The 21,558-nt window shown below is 47.0% G+C and overlaps 1 protein-coding gene across 1 annotated transcript in view; it reads right to left on the bottom strand.

Annotated features, from left to right (window-relative positions):
* Nucleotides 1-21,558, bottom strand: part of LOC144693318 (pleckstrin homology domain-containing family G member 3-like) — a 201,215-nt gene that overhangs the window by 130,196 nt on the left and 49,461 nt on the right. The window contains exon 3 of the mRNA XM_078563111.1: nucleotides 481-585. Coding sequence (XP_078419237.1) covers nucleotides 481-585 — 105 coding nt within the window. The remainder of the gene's footprint in view (nucleotides 1-480; nucleotides 586-21,558) is intronic.

Here is a 21,558-nt window from a genome sequence, read left to right on the forward strand (position 1 = left end):
CGTATTGAGCCAGTTCATAGTTTTTATCCAATACTGAATGAAGTACATTGATCTAAGAAAGACTTCCATTTATATAGCACCATTCTTAACCTCAGGATGTCCCAAAGCACTTTACAGCCAATGAAGCCCTTTCAAAGCGTATTTACTGTTGTAATGTAGGAAACGTGACACCAAATTGCATACAGCAAGATCCCAGAAACGTCAAAAATACCAAATAATCTGTTTTTAGTAATGTTGGTCAGGGGATAATTTTCAGCCAGGACACCTGTTCTTCAATGAAGGGGGCCTTGGGGTATTTTACATCGATTTGAGAGGGTAGACAGGGCCTCAGTTTAATATTGGCACTTCCGACAGCACTCCCTCAGTACTGCACCTGTATGTCAGTCTGGATTAACTGTTCAACTCTCAGAAATGAGGACTTGAACCAATAACCTCTTAAACGTATCCACACACAGCCTTGCAAACCTGCCATTTCCTCACCTCTAGCAGCCTGGGTTACAACTCGCTCCCGACTAGGCCAGACATTGGTTGTGCAAAGGTCAGAGTGTGTTGGTCGAAGGTGACGATCAATCCAATCAGCGGCAGCTGCAGAACGTGAAGAAATGCATCTTGAATTCTCTTGTCCCTCTATTGCTTATTTTTGTCACTTTTTCTTAGTTTCTATTTCTTTCAGGATGCTTTATGAGCAGACCCTCTAACAAAGTAGGGGACAATTAACCAGAGCCTCCCTGCACTAAACTCCACTCTGCTCTGATTGAATTCCTTATCTAGCTAGAGGTCACTAAGAGCAAACTAAAATGGCTTCTCTGTCTGCCTGTTGGTGACACTGGCAAATATTACTTGTCTTTCAGGGCTTAAAATACATTCCTTCAGTTATAGCTCAACTCTCCTTTTTGATTCATTTAGTTGGAATTTTAGCTTTAGTTTCTTTGACATGATAGCACTCTCACCTCTAAAGGTTAAGGCTTCAAGAGATTTGAGCATGTAATTCAGGTCAACACTCCTAATGCAGTACCAAGGGAATACTGCACTGTCAGAGGTACTGTCTTTTGGATGGGCTGTTAACTGTGGCCCTTTCTGCCCTCTCAGGTGAATATTAAAGGTCCTATGGTATTATATAAAGAAGAGCAAGGGAGTTATCCCTGGTGTATGGCCAATATTTATCCCTCAACCAACATCGCTAAAGCAGATTATCTGGTGCTTATCACATTGCTATTTGTGGAAACTTGGTGTCCGTAAATTGGCTCCTGAGTTTCCCAAATTACAACAGTGACCAAACTTGAAAGGTAAACAGTCGCTTGGTAGTACAGAACCTGAATATTGCTGAAAAGAGAGACATGTTGCTGAAGCTTTTCATCTTGCACTCATCAGGACAAACACAAGAATGCCAAATTTCAAACAATCACTGCAGTTTATACTACAGGATAAAAAGGTGATGATTGACTGGCAAGACAACTCTGATTGGCCGAGGAATTGCCATGGAGAAAGCAATGGGGAACTACAGGCTCCCCAGTAATTCAAAAAAGGCACAAGGCTTGAACATGTTCATTTTGTTTGCAGAGAACAGGTCCCCGTGTGTGAATGTATGTCACTTCCGGCAAGCCACACTGTGAGCTCGACTGATGATCTTAAATTGGTCGTTAGTGTAGCAATTAGCACACTCAGGATTGTTCAGCAAGTGCTGCCCAATCACGGAATCAATCTAACAGACATTTTGCTTTGAGTTTTGCAAGTGCGGGCTGATTTGGCATGGTCTGTGCTCTGCATATCACGAACAACCAAAGGCACATGCTGTTTGATTAGATCAGCCAATCTGTGGGACATATGGCCTACGTACCCAGTGTAGCACCAGGGCTGATGTGATTCCACAATTGGGCAACACTTGCTGAACAATCCCAAGTGAGCTAATAGCTACACAATCCACCCATTTAAGGTAATCCAGTCGAGCTCATAACATGGGTCATTTACGCTTGCTAGAAGTGATATACATTCACATGCAGGAACCCGTTCTCTGCAAACAAAGAGAATATGTTCAAGCCTTGCGCATTTTTTGAATTACCCGGGAGCTTGGGGAGCCTATAGTTCCCCATTGCTTCCTCCATGGCAATGCCTTGGCCAAACAGTCAACTTGCCAACCAATTCAGCATCCTTTTCTCCTGTAGTATAAATTGTTGAGATTGTTTAAAATTTGGCATTCTTGCATTTGTCCTGATGAGTGTAAGATGAAAAGCTTCTGCAATATGTGACACTTTTCAGCAATACTTCAAAGGTATTTCATTGGTTGTACAGTGCTGAGGGACATCCCAAGGTCATTGGCATAATTGGCAAAAAGAGCCAGAAGGAAGATATGGAGAATTTCTTTCTTTCACACGGAGTTGTTATAACCTGGAATGCACTGCCTGAAAGGGTGGTGGAAGCAGATTGAACAGTAACCCTCAGGTGGAAATTGGATAAATGCATGAAAAAGGGGGGAAAAAAAAGCAGGCCTATGAGGAAAGAGCGAGGCAGTGAAACCAATTGCATAGCACATTCAAAGAATTAGCAGAGGCACAATGGGCCAAATGCGCTCTCTCTGTGATGCATGATTCTCTGATCCTCCCAAATTAATTAAACCAACAGAGAGGAGTCAGATACTCTGAGGTAGGATCATAGAGTCCTAAGGCACAGGAGGCCATTCGGCCCATCGTGCCCGCAATGGATCTTTTCAGCTTTTCAATTAGTCCCTTTAATTAGGACAGTGGATCTTTTGTCCTTGTTTATTTAGGCGGTAGAGGTTGTGGGTTTGGGAGGTGCTGCAAACGAAGCCTTGACTAGTTGCTGTGTACATTTTGCAGTGTCTGTACTCTCAGAAAGGCTCTTTACTGTAAGGCGCTGTTGCTGCATGGTTTTCCCCATCCCTCTGCTACCACACTCAGTTCCCCGAGCAATACGGTCTGCCATCTAATCTCATGCATTGCTCCTCCATCAGCCCACGTCAAGTCAGGGAGAGGCGCCTTTGTCCTGCTCCACACATATTTCACCCCCTCCCCGCTGCTCCCATTACAGAGCAAGCTTCCTAAATGAGCACTTTGAACTGCATAGCTGCTGCTCACTGAGGTGTAACAGAGTGGGGCCCAGTCCGTCAGCCTGAACTCAAGTGCACGAGGTTGGCAGATTATTAACCCAGGTAGGAGCCCTCTCAGCTGCACTCCACTGAAAAATGAGTCCAAGGAAATAGGAGCTAGAAACTTCCATTCGCTAAACACCAAACGTAGGACCTTGCAAGAGGCAAGTGTTAAAGATCCTCCATGTATATCTCTCTCACTCACCCATAATCTGAGGTAACTTCCCTTTCTTGCTGCACTTTACACTTAGTAGCTTGTCACGTATTCCTGCTCCTCCTGCCCTCATCCACCCAACTCTTTGGCTGCTGCAAAATGTCCTTTAATTGCACAGGTTAGATACAGAATAGCTCTCCCTCTAAACTGTCTCACCCAAACATCTCCAGGGCAGGTACAGCACCAGATTAGATACAGAATAAAGCTTCCTCTGCACTGTCCCATCAAACACCCCAGTACAGGTACAGCACAGGGTTAGGTACAAAGTAAAGCTCCCGCTACACTGTCCCATCAAACATTCCCAGGGTAGGTACAGCACCAGGTTAGATACAGAGTAAAGCTCCCACTATATTGTCCTATTAAACACCCCCAGGACAGGCACAGCATGTGTTAGCCAGTGTAAAACAGGGAAATTTTCACCTGTATCCAGGCAAACATTTATCACTCAACTAACAATTTGCATTTAGATAGTGTCTTGAATGTAGCAAAAACGTCCTGAGACATTTCTTATGCTATAACAGTGACTTGACTTCAAAAATATGTAATTGGCTTTAAAGCACTTTGGGATGTCCCGAGGTCACAAAAGGCACTATAAAAATGCAGGTTTGTTCTGTTTTCGATTGAATTGGGAAAGGTCAGCGAGTTTTCATTCGTCGTTGACAGTGCAGTGCTCAGAGCTGCCACAAGTTGTGGTCTACACATCTGCCAAGTTAAGCATGCATTAGCGCATCAGGACAGGAAGTGTCTGAGAGCTCCGGGAACAGCGCAGTGTCATCTCAGTGAGCTGCATAAAGGACTGCATCCCACTGATCCTCAACTTCTCCATTTTGTACTTGAGTTTATTTTCTTAATACTATGGCAGACACAGATCTCCTGGCTTGGTCATCATTGGTTGCCGAGACCCTGTCAGAAACCACTTCTCAATGGACCCTTGTCACTCCCTGCCCTGCCAACCCTGAACTTTCCTTAACTTTTGAAATTAAATCAAATACTGAGGTAGAGCCAGGAGCACGGATGTTTAAATTAGTTAAAACAACTTTTGAAAAAATTGGAAGGCAAAGCACGCTGGATCGGAATGGCTCATTGAGCAGGCCAGAGCCACCTCCAGTCAGGATTATTACACTTTAACAGATGTTATTTGAGTTCTAATGGCAGGCTTGCTCCACTTGAACATTGGGACTAAGCTTGCAAACTGGCACAGGCTCTCCCGGAGGCCGCCCCTGCACAAAACAGGTAATTCAAGAGGTGGTGTTCACTCAGAGCCTTTGCAGGTGAATTCACTTCCATAAACTGCAGCTCATACAAATCACTGCTGCTCAACATCCTAACTCGAGTCCCGTCTCCCCGACACCTTCTGCTCCTCGGCCATGATTCCAGCAACACCACAATTTAAAAACTCTCAACCTTATGTTCAATTCCCTCCATGTTCTCACCCCTCGCCATTTCTGTAACCTCCCCCAGACCAAACCTCCACGAACTGTGTGTTTTTGATGTCTATTTGCCCACCTCCCCACTTCCTTTGCCCTGCCATTGCCAGCCATGTCTTTAGCCACGTAGGTCCCAAGCTCTGGAAATCCTTCTCTAAACTCTTTGCCTTTCCACCATTAAGACGCTCCTTAAAACCTAGCGTGCCTTGGTTGGCAGCACTCTTGTCTCTGAGTCAGAAGGTTGTGGGTTCAAGTCCCATAGGAACATAGGACTGAGGCCATTTAGCCACACGAGTCTGCTCCACCATTCGATAATATCATGGCTGATCTGACTGTAGTCTCAATTCCACCTTCCTGTCTGCTCCCCATAACCCTCGACTCCCTTGTCTAACAAAACTCTATCTAACTCAGCCTTGAATAAGTTAAATGACCCATCCTCCCCTGCTTTCTGGGGAAGAGAATTCCATAGACTAATGATCCTCTGAGAGAAAAAGGTTGTCCCCATCTCAGTATTAAAAGGGAGACCTCTTATTCTTAAACTGTGTCCCCTAGTTCTAGCCTCCCCCACAAGAGGAAACATCCTCCCGGTATCCACCCTATCAAGTCCCCTCAGGATCTTATATGTTTCAGTAAGATCACCTCTTATTCTTCCAAACTGCAACAGGTATAGGCCCAACCTTTCTTCATAAGATAAGCCCTTCATCCCATGAATGAGTGGAGTGAACCGGCTCTGAACTGTTTCTAATGCAATTATATCCTTTTTCAAATAAGGAGACCAAAACTGGACACACTACTCCAGATGTGATCTCACCAAGGCCCTGTACAGCTGCAGTAAAACTTCCGTACTTTATATTCCATCCTCCTTGCAATAAACATCATTCCATTTGCCTTCCTAATCACTTGCTGTACCTGCATGCGAACTTCTTGTGATTCATGTATCAGGACACCTAGATCCCTCTGAATCACCAAGCTCTGCAATCTCTTTCCATTTAAATAGTAGGCTGCTTTTTCTATTATTCTTGCCAAGTGGACAAGTTCACATCACCCCACAACTCACTCACTCACCCTGTCTATATCCTATTTATCTATCACCTATCTATATCACTCCAAGGCTTCAGTAGAAAAAAACAAGGCTGACACTGCAGTGCAGTACTGAGGGAGTGCTGCACTGTCAGAGGTTCCATCTTTCGATGAGATGTTGAACCAATGCCCTGTCTTCCTTTTCAGATGGACTTAAAAGATCCCAGTACCCTGAAGTAGAGCAGGGGAGTTATCCCCAGTGTCCTGGCCAACATTTATCCCTCAAGCAACATGGCACAAAACAAGATTAACCGGTCACCATCACATTGCTGTTTTTGGGAGCTTGCTGTTACCAAACTGGCTGCCGCATTTCCTACATTACAAGTGGCTACTCTTCGCAAGTACTTCATTGGCTGTAAAGCGCTTTGAGACAACTGGCGGTTGTGAAAGGTGATATATAAATGCAAGCCTGCCTATTTTACATCTGTTGTCAAGGATTTGGTCACATGTCCCAAGGTCTCCTTATATGGCTTATTCGTATCAAATGTTGTCTGATTACACTTCTGCGATGTACCTTTTGAAATTTTACTGTATTAAAGGTGCTTTATAAATGCAAGTTTTTGTGTATAAACTGAGCAATAGAGAGGACAAGCAGAGACACCAACTGCACCCATAGAAACACAAACTGATGTTCACTGGAACTAGCACAGGGAACACGGCTGACGTTGAGGTTGACATATTGCATGAGGACAAATGGCTTCCTCTTACTCAGTTCTATTTCCAAATTTTGCTCTGTGTGTAGATAGGACATCCAGAAGATCCACACACGGGATGATTTTAACTTGATCTTGTGGGCTGTTAAAATTGCACGAGTGACATACCTGGCCCAGGAGCTGACTGGTTCTGATTTTCACCCACTATCCTTTTTGGCCGTAAGGCTACCAGCTCATAGCCAGCTGGGTTCTAAATAAACATACACACACCATGGCCTCATGGCAATATTGAGACCAGGCTTTTAGGCCCGGATGGGGAAGTTGTAGAGAGTTTCCAGTCAGTCAGACCCAACCAGCGAGGAAGAGGATCAGAACTCAGAAGAGACCTGAAATGTTGAAACCTGAAAAATGTTGAAAACTTTTCAATACTTTTCCAACAGATACCACTCACAGACTAAAAATTGTGGTAACATTAAAATCAGGGCTACCCTTGAAGGCCTCTGATCACCAGTCAAACCACATAGCCACTGCATTAGTTACCCAAAGTGTGCCACAGTACCTGTTCATTGTACAAAACGGCACCTGGATTAGTTTGCTATTTGCCTTAGCTCTTTACCTAACCCTGGCTGTGAGACAATTAATGTGATTCGGTGTTTGATGTTAGAGGCTGTTGTTCCTGAGCTTGAGGGAAGGGTCTAATTCCTTGGTGAGGAGGAGGGGTGAACATTTAACAAAACAACCAGCAGCCTTTCGTATAACATTCCCTGCACCCTTAGAACAGCTACAGGCGCCACCCCACACCCAGTCCATGACTTCCACCCCCCAACCCTCCCAATCTTGGAACGTTGATTCCTCAGCATGGATTAAGTTCCAAGCTGAAATGATGTTTCTTAGAAGCTGACTGGAGATATCTTGGGTTGCTGCATGGAAACATCGTATAGAAATTAAAGCCATATAGTGTCTGTCAAAACCACAGGATGTCCCAAAGTGCTTTAGAGCCAATGAAATGCTTTTGAAGTGTAGTTACTGCTGTGATGTAGAAAAGGTAGATGCCAATTTGTGCACAGCAAGCTCCCCAAAAAAGCAACGAGCAGGTCAGCTGTTTTAGTGATGTTAGCTGAGGATAAATATTGGCCACACACGAGGAGAATGCCATCACTCTTCTCCTTTGGAATAGCGCTGTGGGATATTTTATGTTCACGTGAGAGGGCAGACATAAGAGACCTTGATTTAATGTCTCATCTGAAAGATGGCACCTCTGACAGTGCAGCACTTCCTCAGGTACTGCACTGGGGTGGGGGTCAATTAGATTTTTGAGCTCAAGGTCTTTGAGATTTGAACCTATAACCTTCAGGCACAGCTGAGAGTGCTACCCACTGAGCCACAGCTGACACTAGCTCCAAATCGGATCATCAGCCTGCCCTCAGACAGCACTGGGAACATTAGCCTTAATGTCCAACAGCTGACCCACCATCATGTGAATTTTCAGCGTACCGCTCATTTAACCATAGTGCAGTGGAGAGCACTTTCACCTCAGAGTCAGAAGGTCATGGGTTCAAACCCCACTGCAAAGTCATAATCCAGGCTGGTGCCCACTGACGCCCGTCCAGCTAGTAACCTTACTCTACTGGCATATCATTTGCAGAAGCAGCTTCAACAGTGCCCCAAGGCCCTGGCCAGCATGCAAATCGGGCATGACCAATTAACTGCAGCCCTAAGGAGGACCGACTGGAATGTTGGATGGCAAGACTCTTTGTTTTAAACAGTGCCTTCTTGGCTAAACAGTCCTCATAAATTTATCTTCAAATTACAACGCCATTCATTAAATGACAACACGAACACAGGTCAAACACAATCTCAGTCCAGTTTGTGTTCAGAAAGCCTCTGAACTCTGCATCCCCCCAAGAGCTGATTCAGACTTTTCTCACCCTTAGCACAGAATTCCTCCTGATGCCTGCTCCAACTATTGCTTCTTTGCCATGTATTTATGACCTCTGGTTCCTGTTATCCTGCCCAATTGTCAAGTAATACGCAGGATTTCCTTTGAAAGATGTCAGCTTCAGCTCAGTGGCAGCACACTCACAATTTGAGCTCATAATTCAGGTGGACACTCCTGTGCACTACCGAGGGAGTGTTACACTGTCAAAGGTGCCATCGATCCAACAATACATTAAACCGAGGCCCACTCTTCCCCCCACCCCCTCCCCACCCCAGGTAGATGTATGAGACCTCATGATGCATTTTGCAGAGCCGGAGAATTGTGTCCTGGCCCTACCCAAATATCACCCAAAAAAGCAGATTGTCTGGCCATCAAAATATTGATGCTTGTGGGATCTTGCTGTGTGTAAATTGGCTGCCATGTTTTCCACATTACAACAGTGGTCACCCTTCAAAAGCACTTCATTGACTGTGAATTGCTTTGGGACGTGCTGGGGATGTGAAGGGCGCTATTCAAACGCAAGTATTGCAGTCTTTGTAAAGTACAGGCTCCAGGGCGGCACAGTGGTAATGTCACCGAGCTGGCAATCCAAAGGCGAATATGCTGGCGACATGGGTTCAGATGGCAGCTGGTGGAATTTAAATCTAATTAATTATTTTTTTAAAAAAAAAATCTGGAATCAAAAGTTAGTCTCAGTCATGGTGACCATGAAACCAGCGCGAATTGTCGTAAAAACCCATCGGAGGGAAACTTGCCATCTTTACCCAGGCTGGCCTACATGTGATTCCAGAACCACAGCAATGTGGCTGTCTCTTAAACTGCCCTCCGAAATGGCCTCGCAAGCTACGCAGTTCAAGGGCAATTAGGGATGGGCAGCAAATGCTGACCTTGTCAGTGACACCCACATCCTATGAAAGAAAACAACAAAAAAAGCTGCTGCAAGGGTCAAGTTTCTGAGAAAGCTCCTTCCTCCATGTCGGAAAAGATAGGAAACTGGGAGCAGGGTGCATTGTTGTCCTAGGATAGGGAAGGAAAGGCAAGTGTTTCTCAGAGCCCGTGAGCAGCGCAGCATAAGCCCAGAGGCTCCACAGCCTGTGATTTACGCAGCATGGGGTTACATGCCCTGTTAGGCCAGCCCTGACCTGTGGGCCTCTGGAGGAAACAGATGGGCAGGCTCCTCTCACGGACTGGATAAACAAACCTAACCGCGAGACCCTGGTAAGCTTTGTGTTCAAAGGAAAACCAACCCAGTCACTTCTACCCAGTGAATGGGTGACTGAGCATGGGGTGAAAGGTCAAGCAGTTAATAGGGTCAAGCCTGTCGAGTCTGTTTGTTTGGACTGAGGCCCACTGCCTGGATTTGTCAACTCTGGCTTCACACTGAACAAAGCGCAATCAAACTCTGCCACAACTTCATTAAATAGAAATTGATAGCTTGCAAAAAAAAAACTTTCGCCTTTCACAATGTCCCAATAAGCACTCCACAGCCGAGGTAAATTTGAAGTGTAGACAAGTGTTGCAATGTAGCAAACACAGCAGCAAATTTGTGCACAGCAGATCCCACAAACAATAATCTGATAATGACCAGGTAATCTTTTTTTCGTGATATTGGCTGAGGAATAAACAGTTGCCACACTCTGCTCTCAATTAAATACCTGCCACAAAATCTCTCACATCCAAGCGGCCTCAGTTTAACACCACACCAAAAAGGCAGTCCCTCCAGCAGTGCAGCACTGGAATGTCAGCCTATGTTTTGGGCTCAAACCTCTGGAGTGGGGCGTGAACCTTCTGACTGAGAGCAGAGCGTGTTACCCAGTAAGCCATGGCTGACACTACTTTTTTTTTGAGAAAGTAAAATTTCTCTTCAGACACACCCTGCTCCGTTTCTCTGCAATTTCATTGATTGGAGCTGTGGAAAATAATTAACAGGCCAAGGCTGAATGAAAACTTGTTTATACCCAGGGAGATGAGTGACCTTTTGGGAGAGAGAGCGAGCTACATCAGAATAGATGGGGAATTTTCCTTTAAAGGAAATCACTTGGCAGTATTTCTTTAACAAACAAAACATTGAAATTTGAAGGCAACATAGGTTAATAAGTAAATTGGACTCTACTGTAAATATTCATTTACAAAAACAACTTGCATTCATATAGCACTTTTAATGCAGTAAAACATCCGAAGGTGCTTCACAGGGGCATTACCCAACAAAAATTTACCAAGCCAAAAGGGACATTCAGACAAATAACCAATAGCTTGGTCAAAGGGGTAGGTTTTAAGCAGATCATAGCAAGATGCAGAGGTTTAGGGAGGGATTTCAGAGCTGGGAACCTAGACAATTGAAGGTATGACCACGTGTAGTAGGGTAAACAAAATCAGGGATGTACAAGGGTCCAGAATTGGGGGAGTGCAGAGATCTCGGGCAGTTGTAGCGCTGGAGAAGATTACAGTGATAGGGAGGGTCAAGGCCACAGAGAGAGGCACTGCCTTCCATTCCATTCACAGGTAGAAATAGAGGTGTAATATAAATTGGCAGCATACCAACCGTGCTAAAAAATCTAAAATGAACTGCCATTGGTATGAAGTTTGTACTTGTAAATTAATATCAAATTAATCTTGGTTTGCTTACTGATTTGTAACATGCCCACAATGAAAAAAAAAACCCTGACTGACTACAACTATCTCACTCTTGTTAAGAAGTTCAGATACATACCTTGGTTTGAAATTTGGAAGTCGGGAACTCTGGTTCCCGACGAGCATTGGGCTTCTGCGTATACACCAGCCAAGAAATGGCCGCACTTGCTCAGTTCAGTGGTTTTGCGCAGGGCTGATCCTCGGCCTTCATGAGGGAAACAAAGTTTCAGTGAGATTGGTTGGCTCACAATGTGACAAGCATCTGGGTGGGTTGCTGAGAAATCCATGGAATCTATTTTGGTCTCATCTGTCAACTATTGTGTGGTGTGTCCAACCACATTTTGCCTGATAATTCAAATGTACCTCCTACTTACCTTGAACGTTAGAGTATAAGATAGATACTGTAAATTGTTTCATCTTTCTGAACTTTTATAGTAAAATTTATTTTTATTTGTTCAAAACCCATGGAATTTTGTGGCCTTATTCATTTAGTAAGCGTCTTGAGTCTCGAACTTTATTTACCTTAAATAAACATTGTTGGTCCCTAACTGGATCTCCCCCCACACCATGGGGTCTGGCCAAGGATCATAACATAAATTTGGGGCACATCCTAGAGTCTCAAATCCACAGACAAAGTTCTGATACTTGCTGAGGTTAAGGTTTATAAGATTTCCACGGTGAATTTTACAACACTGATTGAAAAGCAGAATGGCTTTGACAATTGCTAAGACTTTTCTGGAAAGGGAAGATTTATCCCGGAGCGATTTACAACAATTAACCAAGGCTAGGTTAAGAGTATTAGCAGAAGAGCTCAAGTTAAGAGTTAAAAAGGGGGTCTAAGAAAGCAGAAATGATTGCAGTCCTTCGTGGGATCTGTACAACAGGTTCTAGATGGAACGGCGCATTGCTCATGTTGGAGGGCAACATGGTTATGCCAAATGCCTCACCAATACACACCCGGGTAGCATAGGCACACATAGGCTACTGGGGCATGGGCTTGGTTCTGAGAGGGTTAAATGTAGATCCACACCATGTGCACACAACTGAGAGGATTAAACATAACAGTGCTACATGGTGTAAACCGAAGAGGACTCCAGCCCTACAACCCTCAAAGATCTCTATGCTTCTCCAATTCTGGCCTCTTCTACATCCCAATTTCCTTTGCTCCACTAATGGTAGCCATGTCTTCAGCTGCCTAGGCCTGAAGTTCTGTTCCCTTCCCTTCCTAAACCTGACCACCTCTCCCTACCTCTCTCATCCTTTAAGACAAGCCTTAAAACTTACCTCTTTGATCAAGACTTTGCTCACCTGTCCTACTCTCATTACACGATTGGCTGTCAAATATTGTTTGATAATGCTCCTGTGAAGTGTCTTGGGATGTTTTGCTATGTTAAAAGGTGCTACATAAATGTAAGTTATTGTTGTTAAATGAATCGCCATAATATGAACTTGGCATTGAGGGGGGTTAACCGTGATGCCAGGGTGCTATCTAAACATTAAGATTAAACATTTTGCAGCTGCTTAGGCCTACTCCTGAGTGTTTTAAAAGGTGGTGCTGAGCATGGAGGGAGTTAAACACACCACCTCATAGAGAGCAGGTACTGAAAGAGTTAAACATGCAACTGGGACATAGGCTTAGCACTGAGGGAGTTAAATGCACTGCTGCCTCTTAGTAATGATAGAGTTAAGCATATTGCTGTAACACAAACTTGGTCCTGAGAGGATTAAACAAGGCGCTGAGCACAAGGAGAGTTAACACACTCAGATGCTTGGTACGGAAAGGGTTAAATTCAATTAACTATTCTTTACTGGTTGTGTGTGGCTTCAGTTGGCCAGTGACAAAAGCACCCAAACCTTAGATCACCCTCGTGCAGGACGATTGTGGATTTCAGACAACAGACAAGTCATCTAGATACTCGGGTGAAAAATGATGGGGATAAGCAAAATATCAACCCTGATTTATCATCTTAATTATAGCAATAGAGCAAACAATAAAACAATCCCCATGAGAAAATGCAATCTTCCCTCTGGTGCTGCTGAGAGTGAATTGTTTACAGGACTGCACACTTAACAGCTGGAATAAGAACCAGGGGTTGCAACATTGCTCATGACTAACATTCAACTTCATAGCCTTTGCCAGAACACAGCACCTCAACATCCCCACATCCCAGCTGCCCCCCAAATCAGCACCCCCTCACGTCTCAGCTACCCTCCTCATATCAGCAACACCCAATGTCCCAGCTAGACCCCCAAATCAGCCCCCATGTCCCAGCTAGCCCCCCATATCCCAGCTAGACCCCCAAATCAGCCCCCCTTGAAGGAGATTCAACGTTCCTCCTTGAACCAACACCACCAAAAAGAGATTGACTGGTCTATCATCTCATTCTCTGTTTGTGAGAGCTCCCTGTGTGCAAATTGGCTGCCTCTTTCCCCAGTTACCTGCACTTCAAAAGCAGTTCATAGCTTGAAGTGTTTTAGGACATGTAGAAAAGGGAAAGGCATTAGGTAACCTTTTATACAAACTTGTATTTTCTACGTAACCCCATGCCAACTGCCGAGTAGCTAAGTCACTGCGTCACTTGTTCATTTTCACCAATATAACCCTAATGCCTGCTGTTCATTATTAATTATGTAACTGTTATTTGCCCATTAATCTCTATAAAATCCCATACCAGTTCCTTCTAATGCTGTACATAACTCCACGTCAACTACTGTTATTTTCTATATAACCCTATTTGCCATTTAGCCTTTATGTATATACCTATGGCACCAGGTAACTCCATCTTATGTCTGTAACAGTAGTGTCCGGATTTGAAGAGGCCAGAGCCCGTAAAGTGCTATTTTAGGGGAAAATTCCTAACCTGGCGAGCATTCAGTACCAGTGAGCAGGGAGCAGCTCTCACCGTGATTTACTGCTAATCAAGAATTATGCATTTAAAGTCATTCTGAAGTGAAGTGATATTAATGAGATGAATTAAGTGGACTAAACAACTCCAACAGCGACACAGGGATTTAGTGTTGCTGAATATATAAGCAGTACTTCACCCCACAGTACTTACTTCTCCCACCGTGTCTGTTATTTTACAGGAGCCCATTTAACACCCTACCCAGAGAGCACAAAATGTGCGACTACACATTAGATTAACTGGCTACAGTCGCACGTAAAATGAAAGTTATTATTGCCTCACATCCCCCATATTAGCTCACTGAGCACTGCACGGCCTTCACACTGAGGCTTCAGTCTACTCTACTCACCGAGTGCTGCATTAAGTCTGGGTTTGCTAGAGAGCCGAGTCCCCATTTATATTGCCCATCGACAGCTAAAGGTCCTGGCACCATGAAGATATTGGAGAGTAGCCTTAGTGGTTGTGCGTGGAACCGATAAACCACCGTTGCTAACCTCATATTGCACTCATACAAACAGAAAAAAGGAGAAACCAGTCTGAGGGCCAGAGAGGGTTAACAGTACTGATAAACCTCCTTGGCACTCTCTACAGTTACAAGAATGGACCAATAGCATGTTTTCCTAGTCACCACAGGGCACGGACTATCCTGAACTGAACTGTCTCCTCCTCAGTCACCATGGCGACTAGATATTTGGGTTCCTTGAGGCCTATCATTTCCTCTCTGTCCTGTACCAAGCTCTGCTGACAGATGAACTCCTACTCCTCGTGCATTAAGTATCAAGAGGAAAAGGAAGGAGGCGTTCCACATACAACTCCTAACAGATGACGCTGTGCGGGAATGCAATCAAGTGGTGCTATTGCTAATTACATTTTCTTGAACTGTCAAGGTGGAAGAAAGCCAAAGATTTTCTCCTCCACCTCAATTCACAACATGGTTCGCTCCAGACCCTATGAAGGCCACAGGATAAGGTCTGGACTCACAAGGAATCGGACGGTGGAGAGAGAGAGAGAGAGAGGGAGGTGTCTTTTCTGCTTAAGACTTCATCAATAGCTGGCTGGTTAACCAAAGTCTTACTAAGCCAGGGTGGTCCTACATTCAATGCCTGGTCTCAGTTCGGGTAGCAGTAAGAGGGTTGCTGCAATCAACCAGAGTGGCCTCAGAGCGAGGGAGAAGGCAAAAGGTTCAGTTAAAATGGGGCCAGGATCAAAGTCCCATCGCCAAGCCTGATGTCGATGCACATGCAGCCCTTTCCAGCAGGGGTCACTGGACCGTGATCAAGAGCAATACCCTGGCTGGTGCTGGGGTCACACTCTTTATTACACTCATTTATAGCACCCAACCTCCCTTCCAACTTCTGCAATGATCGAGAGCAGCTAACCCAGCATAGATCAGGCATAGTACCCAGGAGCTCCTGGCTACTGTGTCTCAGTACCACACCAAGTGGGATGCCAGAGTCATTGGGAAGCTTAAGGAACAGTTATTGCTGTATCTGAGCCCCTGTATTAATATCAACTTGGATCTTTGCTGCATGGAACAATTTGCATTTATATAGCACCTTGAATGTAGAAAAACATCCCGCTGCACTGCAGCAGTGTTAACTGCGGCACGGTTGGTAGTGCTCTCACTCCGAGTCAGAAGGTTGTGGGTTCAAATCCTACTCCAAAGACTTGAGCACACAAAAAAAAATCTAGGCTGCCATTCCAATGCAGTACCTGAGGCAGTCCAAGGTGCTGACTTTCAGATGAGACATTAAACCAAGACCCTGTCGGCCCTCTTGGGTGGATGTTAAAGATCCCAATGCGCTGTTTCGAAGAAGAGCAGATGATTTATCCCTCGTGTCCTGGAGAATATTTATCCCTCCATGAACGCCATTAAAATAGATTATCAGGTCATTATCACATTGCTTTTTGCTTGCTGTGTGAAAATTGGCTGTTGCATTTCCTACATTGAGAGTGACTAAAAAGCACTTTGGAATGCCCTGAAGCCATGAGAAGTGCTACATAAATGCAAGCCGTTTCCTAATTTTTTCATAGAATATCAAAGAAAGATTTCCATTCCCATAGTCTTTCCCAACCTCAACATGTCCTGAAATGCTTCAGAGCCAATCAAGTACTTGTGGAGCGTAGTTACTGTTGTAATGTACCGAAATGCAACAGCCAATCTGTGCACAGCAAGATCCCACAAACATCACTGCGATATTGTAAAAATAACTTTATCCTTTAGTGGTTTGCCAGAGTCTCAAGAGCCTCTTCTCCGGTCTCTGAGCGATCCCTAGTACCTGTCAGCCAGCTGTTTTCCAAAGCCTGGGCGTGTTTTTAAGCTTATTACAATAAATGAAGCTACTGAGAGGGATTACGAGGTCACCTTCCAGCTTTATGGAATACCTATCCCAGTTGACAAGCAGCAATGGATCGGCACTGTTAACGGAGGAGGGCTCTGCCCATCTAATCAGTCCCATCTATTACCAAGGCTCACAAACTCCCTACATTAAGGTCAACAGAGATCCATTTCCACCCAGCCCGCACCCAACCTCTCCAATCTCCTTGAAAGATGGCTCAGGTCCATTTTGGAATTGACCCATTTAGAACAAAATGTCCCAGGCTTCCTTATATTAAAAAAATGTGGCCATCACTGGCAAGGCTGGTCTTTATCAACAATCTCTAGCTGCCTCTGAAAAAATGGTTGTGGAGCATCCTGCTTGAACCCTCGATGGCAGTTTGAGAGTAGCTTGCGCAGCCATTTCAGAGGGCAGTATAAGAATGGAGTGAACTATATAAGCTGATCACAGCTGGGGCCATAGTTGTGTCTTCTTGACCGCAACGTTCTTGGCATAGTATGGGGGCGGCGGGGCGGGGGGTTAACTGAGGACAAATTTGGGGCTCAGTTATGAGGCATCACATGGTTAAGTAGCCTGCCAATAAGTCACCTATGCAACTCCCTCCCTCACAAAGATGAGTCACGTGGGACAGTTATTGCCCTTGGCTAGTGAGATCAATGCCTGGAGGAGAGATGTGGGGAGGGGGAGCGGTGCTGGTGGGCACAAGACTGAGAAAAGCAGATAAACAAAAGTCAACTAACAACATCAATTGAGACAGACAGTGAGTGCTCACTGCAAAGCTCTCAGAGTCAGATTGTAGCCATCACTCAGTCATGTGTCGCGCTGAAGGACACTTCCTTTGGGGGAGGAAGGTCAGGCCCACTGGTCTCATGGGGAGTGAACCTTGGATGGAATGTGTCAGCTTCAGCCAATCACAGTCAGTTTTCTGGGATTATGAAGACATACAGGGTACAATGGTGTGACACTGCTTTCTATCCTGGTCACTTCTGGCGCAAGCACAGTCATTCACCATACAGTCATACAAAGTACAAACCTCATTACTCTCACTCCCTGTCTCACTGAGTTTGACTTATACATTCAGTGTGTGGAAGTTACCAGCAACTGTGTGTTTGTGCATGTGTGAGTGAGACAGAGAGAGAGAGGGAGGCAGAGAGAGAGAGAGAGAGAGAGAGAGGGACACACCAGCAGAGAGAGACCAGCAGAGAGAGAGAGAGAGAGGGAGGGGGAGAGACACAAAGAGAGAGGCGGAGGAGGGAGAGGGAGGAGAAGGAGGAGGGGAGTAGGGGGGAGAGAGAGGGAAGGGGAGAGACACAAAGAGAGAGGCGGAGGAGGGAGAGGGAGGAGAAGGAGGAGGGGAGTAGAGGGGAGAGAGAGAGAAAGAGAAGGGGAGAGAGAGATAGAGGACAGAATTGTTCCAGATCTGCACTAAGTGTGGTAGCGGGCCAGTAAAATGATGTTTTACCTGTCGGACACAATGACAGCTTCTCACGCCATTTCGTCCCAAACCCGCCACATTAATTATGCGTTCTCGAGAAGCATGCCATTTCCATGGCAGGCGGGCTCTCGTTCGCCCAAGTCACCACCTCACCACTTCATCACACCAGACACCACATTTAAAGTGCTGCTGCATACACACCCCTCAGTGCTTCCAGCCCAGGACTGCTACACAGAAGACAAGGATGGCGCCTAACGGCAAAAAGACTGCAGCCCCCCACTTCAGTCCCTCGTGCGCCTTTTGAATGCCATGGAGGCCCACCATGCTGTCCTCTACCCCTGCTCTGGCTGCAGGATGGGCAGCGGCATCACCAATCCAGCATGGGAGGTGGTGGCAGTGGTGGTCAGCGCCAATGCCCTACAAAAGAGGACAGCCACCCAGTGCCAAAAGAGGATGAATGGTCTCATCCGTTCCGTCAGGGTAACTCACTCTTCTCATCTCTCTCATCAACCCATCACACATCCACAGGGATCTCACACCTCAAGGGACAACACCACTAACTCTCACACACACCCTCACATCCCCATCAGGCTCATAACCTCTCGAGTTCACGTTCTCATCCTGTCCATGGCTCCGCTCACCACACAAACATTCCACTCAGTGCCATGTGCCCTCTCACACTCTCTCCATCTGTTTACACACAAGAGAAGCCTGCTGACACCAGCAGGGAGAGGTCTCAGACCAGGGGTGGAGTGGCCCACATTTGGCCCCTCACTCACTTTGAGGAGTGTGCCATCTCACTGACTGGTGAGGACATCGACAGTGCCACCGGTGACAGTGAGGTTGGCGCGAACACTCTCGTGAGGATCCTGCGCCACATTATCCTTCTTTCAACGCAACTGTGAGTGCTCTCTCTCCTGCTTTTGACTCTGCTGCCATGCACTATTTATCTCTACTTTGACTCACAGGGAGCTCTGCCAAGCGACCAACACTCTCAGCCAGCCAGTCCCTCAGTCCATCCAGGTCCCCACCTCTAGCCCGGAGGACACCTCCTCCATTTTAGAGCTGGAAATAAGCAGCCTGGAAGACCCGTCACAGCGCTTACCCACACCCTGCACCAGCGCAGAGACACACACCTCGGTGGGACCTAGATCTAGAGGCGGCTCGGATTCACAATCTGGTGGTCACCACACGGACACGTGTCTGCAGCAGGAGGAGGCAGTTTCAGCCGAGCTCCCTGGCACACAGAGGACTGCTGGGGAAGAGGCATCTGTGGGGTCCGAGTCAGATGACAAGCCTCTGGATTCAGCCTTCCAACTCATCCTGGCTAGACAGCAAAAGGCGTGGGAACATCACGCAGAGCTGTTGGAAGCCCTCAACAGGATGGCACACGAGTCAGAGGAGTGGTGTGCCTGCTCTCTGACGAAGTGGTGCCCATGTACATGTATGAAGGTCTCCATGGGGAGGATGGCAGACGCCATGGAGACCCTGGTCCAGCAGAACGTGGAGATGTGTGCAGACCTGCTCTCCATCATGGGAGCCATGGGCAAGTTCCTGCAGTGGCAACGCGAGGGGGAAACGGGGCACCTCGACGTCCCTCCAGGTGCTCCTTCCCCTGAAGATGTCAGGCTGGTGCCCCCAGGCACCCGAAAGGAGGAGGAGCGGCAGTTGGATGCCCCTGGGTCATCCACTCAGGAATCTCAGAGGCTGCTCTCTCCCTCCAAGTCCCCTTTGCCTGTGAGCCTCACAACCTCGTCCTCTGTCACCGCAGAGGGAACAGTTGGCCAATGAGTGATTCTGGAGGGAGAAGTGCGTGTGTGGTAGGACCTTTTGGAGCCTTGTGCAAACACTCTCCCACACACGCAGATCCTTCATGTATCACTCTCACCTCAATGTCCTGAGCATTTTCAATGCTGCCTGCTGGGGTTCACTTTCAGTTGTCCATCTGAGCTGATCTGCATCTCCGCCCACCCACTGATCACACTCCCATGCAGCACCTGATCTCGCCCACCACGACTCTCGGTTCACTTTATATTTGGACAGCATGGTCTGGATTCAGTTTCTCCTGCGCTCCCCCACCTTTTCCCCTCCCCCAGACACCCATTTCCTCTCCCCCATCACTATTGACCCCGCTGGAATAACCTTTCACCTCCCCTCCGTGACCTCCCACCCACAACCCTTTTCCTTCGGGGATGTCCAGGTGAATGTGTACATTCCCTTCCTTCCCAAAAATCCCACCCCCATCCACATTCACCTCCCCGACCGCCCCTTTCCCACCCCCAGGGTCCGTGTCTGCCTCCGGGTCCCCAGCAACCACCCTCACCGTCAAACCCTCACCCTCCCAACCTACCGCCTCACTCTGCCCTCGGTCATTCTCACTATTCCCTCAGTTTGCTCCCCAGGAGGCAGTCATGGACTCAACAGACCCCTCCCCTACACGTTCACCTGGATATCCCGCCCTCTGAACTCCTTCAACCCTTGGAAACTCTTCCCCCCCCGTCTGGAATCTCCAGCCCTTGGATCTCCCCACCACCCCCGGACTCCTACCCAACTTAGTTCTTGCTCCTTGCTGACTCCTTCAGACACCCTTACTCCTTCCCCCACTCCGTGCTGCTTCCCCTACACCTACCTCCCCAGTTGCTGCCTTCTCCCTTTAGCCCCTGGATTGGGATGCTCCGCCCAGGGAAGGAATCCCAGAGGGGCTGCTCCATGTGAGGAGGGGATCCTGGAGGGGGTGCTCCACGTGGGGAGGGGATCCTTTAGCCCCTCCTCCCTTTAGCCCTTCCTCCCCACCTACCCCTCAACACCTTCATCCCGCCCCTCCCAACTTCACCCCATCCTAACACCTCTTCCTCTCCCAGTCAATCCTAGACCTTCCTCCCCCACCCCCCCGGTACATCTTCCTCTCCCAAACACAGCTGGACCTTCCTTTCCACCCCCTCGATCATCATCTGGTGTGTGCAGACCCTCAACGATGACTTTCCACCTCCCCGCTTCACAGCAGAGCCATGTCCATGAGAAGCCACCCAACAAGCAATGGACATTCCTCCAGTGTGCCATGGCTGTCGGGCTCCAGCATCTTCTGCTCCTCAGATGTCCGCGATGTGAGCCTGGCGCTAAGTCCTGACTTCTGTATGTCACATTTATCAACACGTGTTCTGCGCTGGCATACAACCTTGCCGGCGTGGACGAACGCAGTAATTTTGTTTGCTACGAAATACAAACCAAGGTGCTCTCTGTACCGGCTCCAGTCTTCCATAGTCACATTGCAAGAATCGATTCTGCTAAAGAGCAGCATGACTGGTGAGTATTCTTTTCTTTTTCTTAAGATTCGATGTACTCACATAAGCAAGGCGAGGTGCAGCATCGGAACTATTTTACCCTCATCACCAAACGTAATGACTCGACGTACCGGACAGGTTTCAACAAGAAACAGTTATCTTTATGACAGAGAGCTTTTCAGATGCTACGTGCTTGACAAGAAGCCCCACCTCCCAGATTACCAGCACTTAGGGCTCATTGGTCGGAGCCTCCAAGGCCAAAGGAGGCAATTGGGGTGTTGGGGGAAAGGCTAGGGGTGGGGGTTGAGGGGGAAGGTGTGGAGTACCGCAGCCACTGGACCTTAAGCAGAGGGCGCCCACAGTCAGGATGGCTTCTAATGGGGGTCCCCCCGCACCCCCCCACTTCCTGCCCAAGATCTAAACCTGTTCTTTTTCGGACTTCCCCCACACCAGGTAAACCCTCCCGCCAGCCTAAAAATTGGGATTGGGCAGGAAATGGCCCAGTAATTGGTCACTTAAGGGCCTCAAATAGGGCAGAGTCAAGCTTCCA

Source organism: Cetorhinus maximus, chromosome 18 (genome assembly GCF_964194155.1).
Source record: "Cetorhinus maximus chromosome 18, sCetMax3.hap1.1, whole genome shotgun sequence".
In the NCBI taxonomy this organism is placed as follows: domain Eukaryota; kingdom Metazoa; phylum Chordata; class Chondrichthyes; order Lamniformes; family Cetorhinidae; genus Cetorhinus; species Cetorhinus maximus.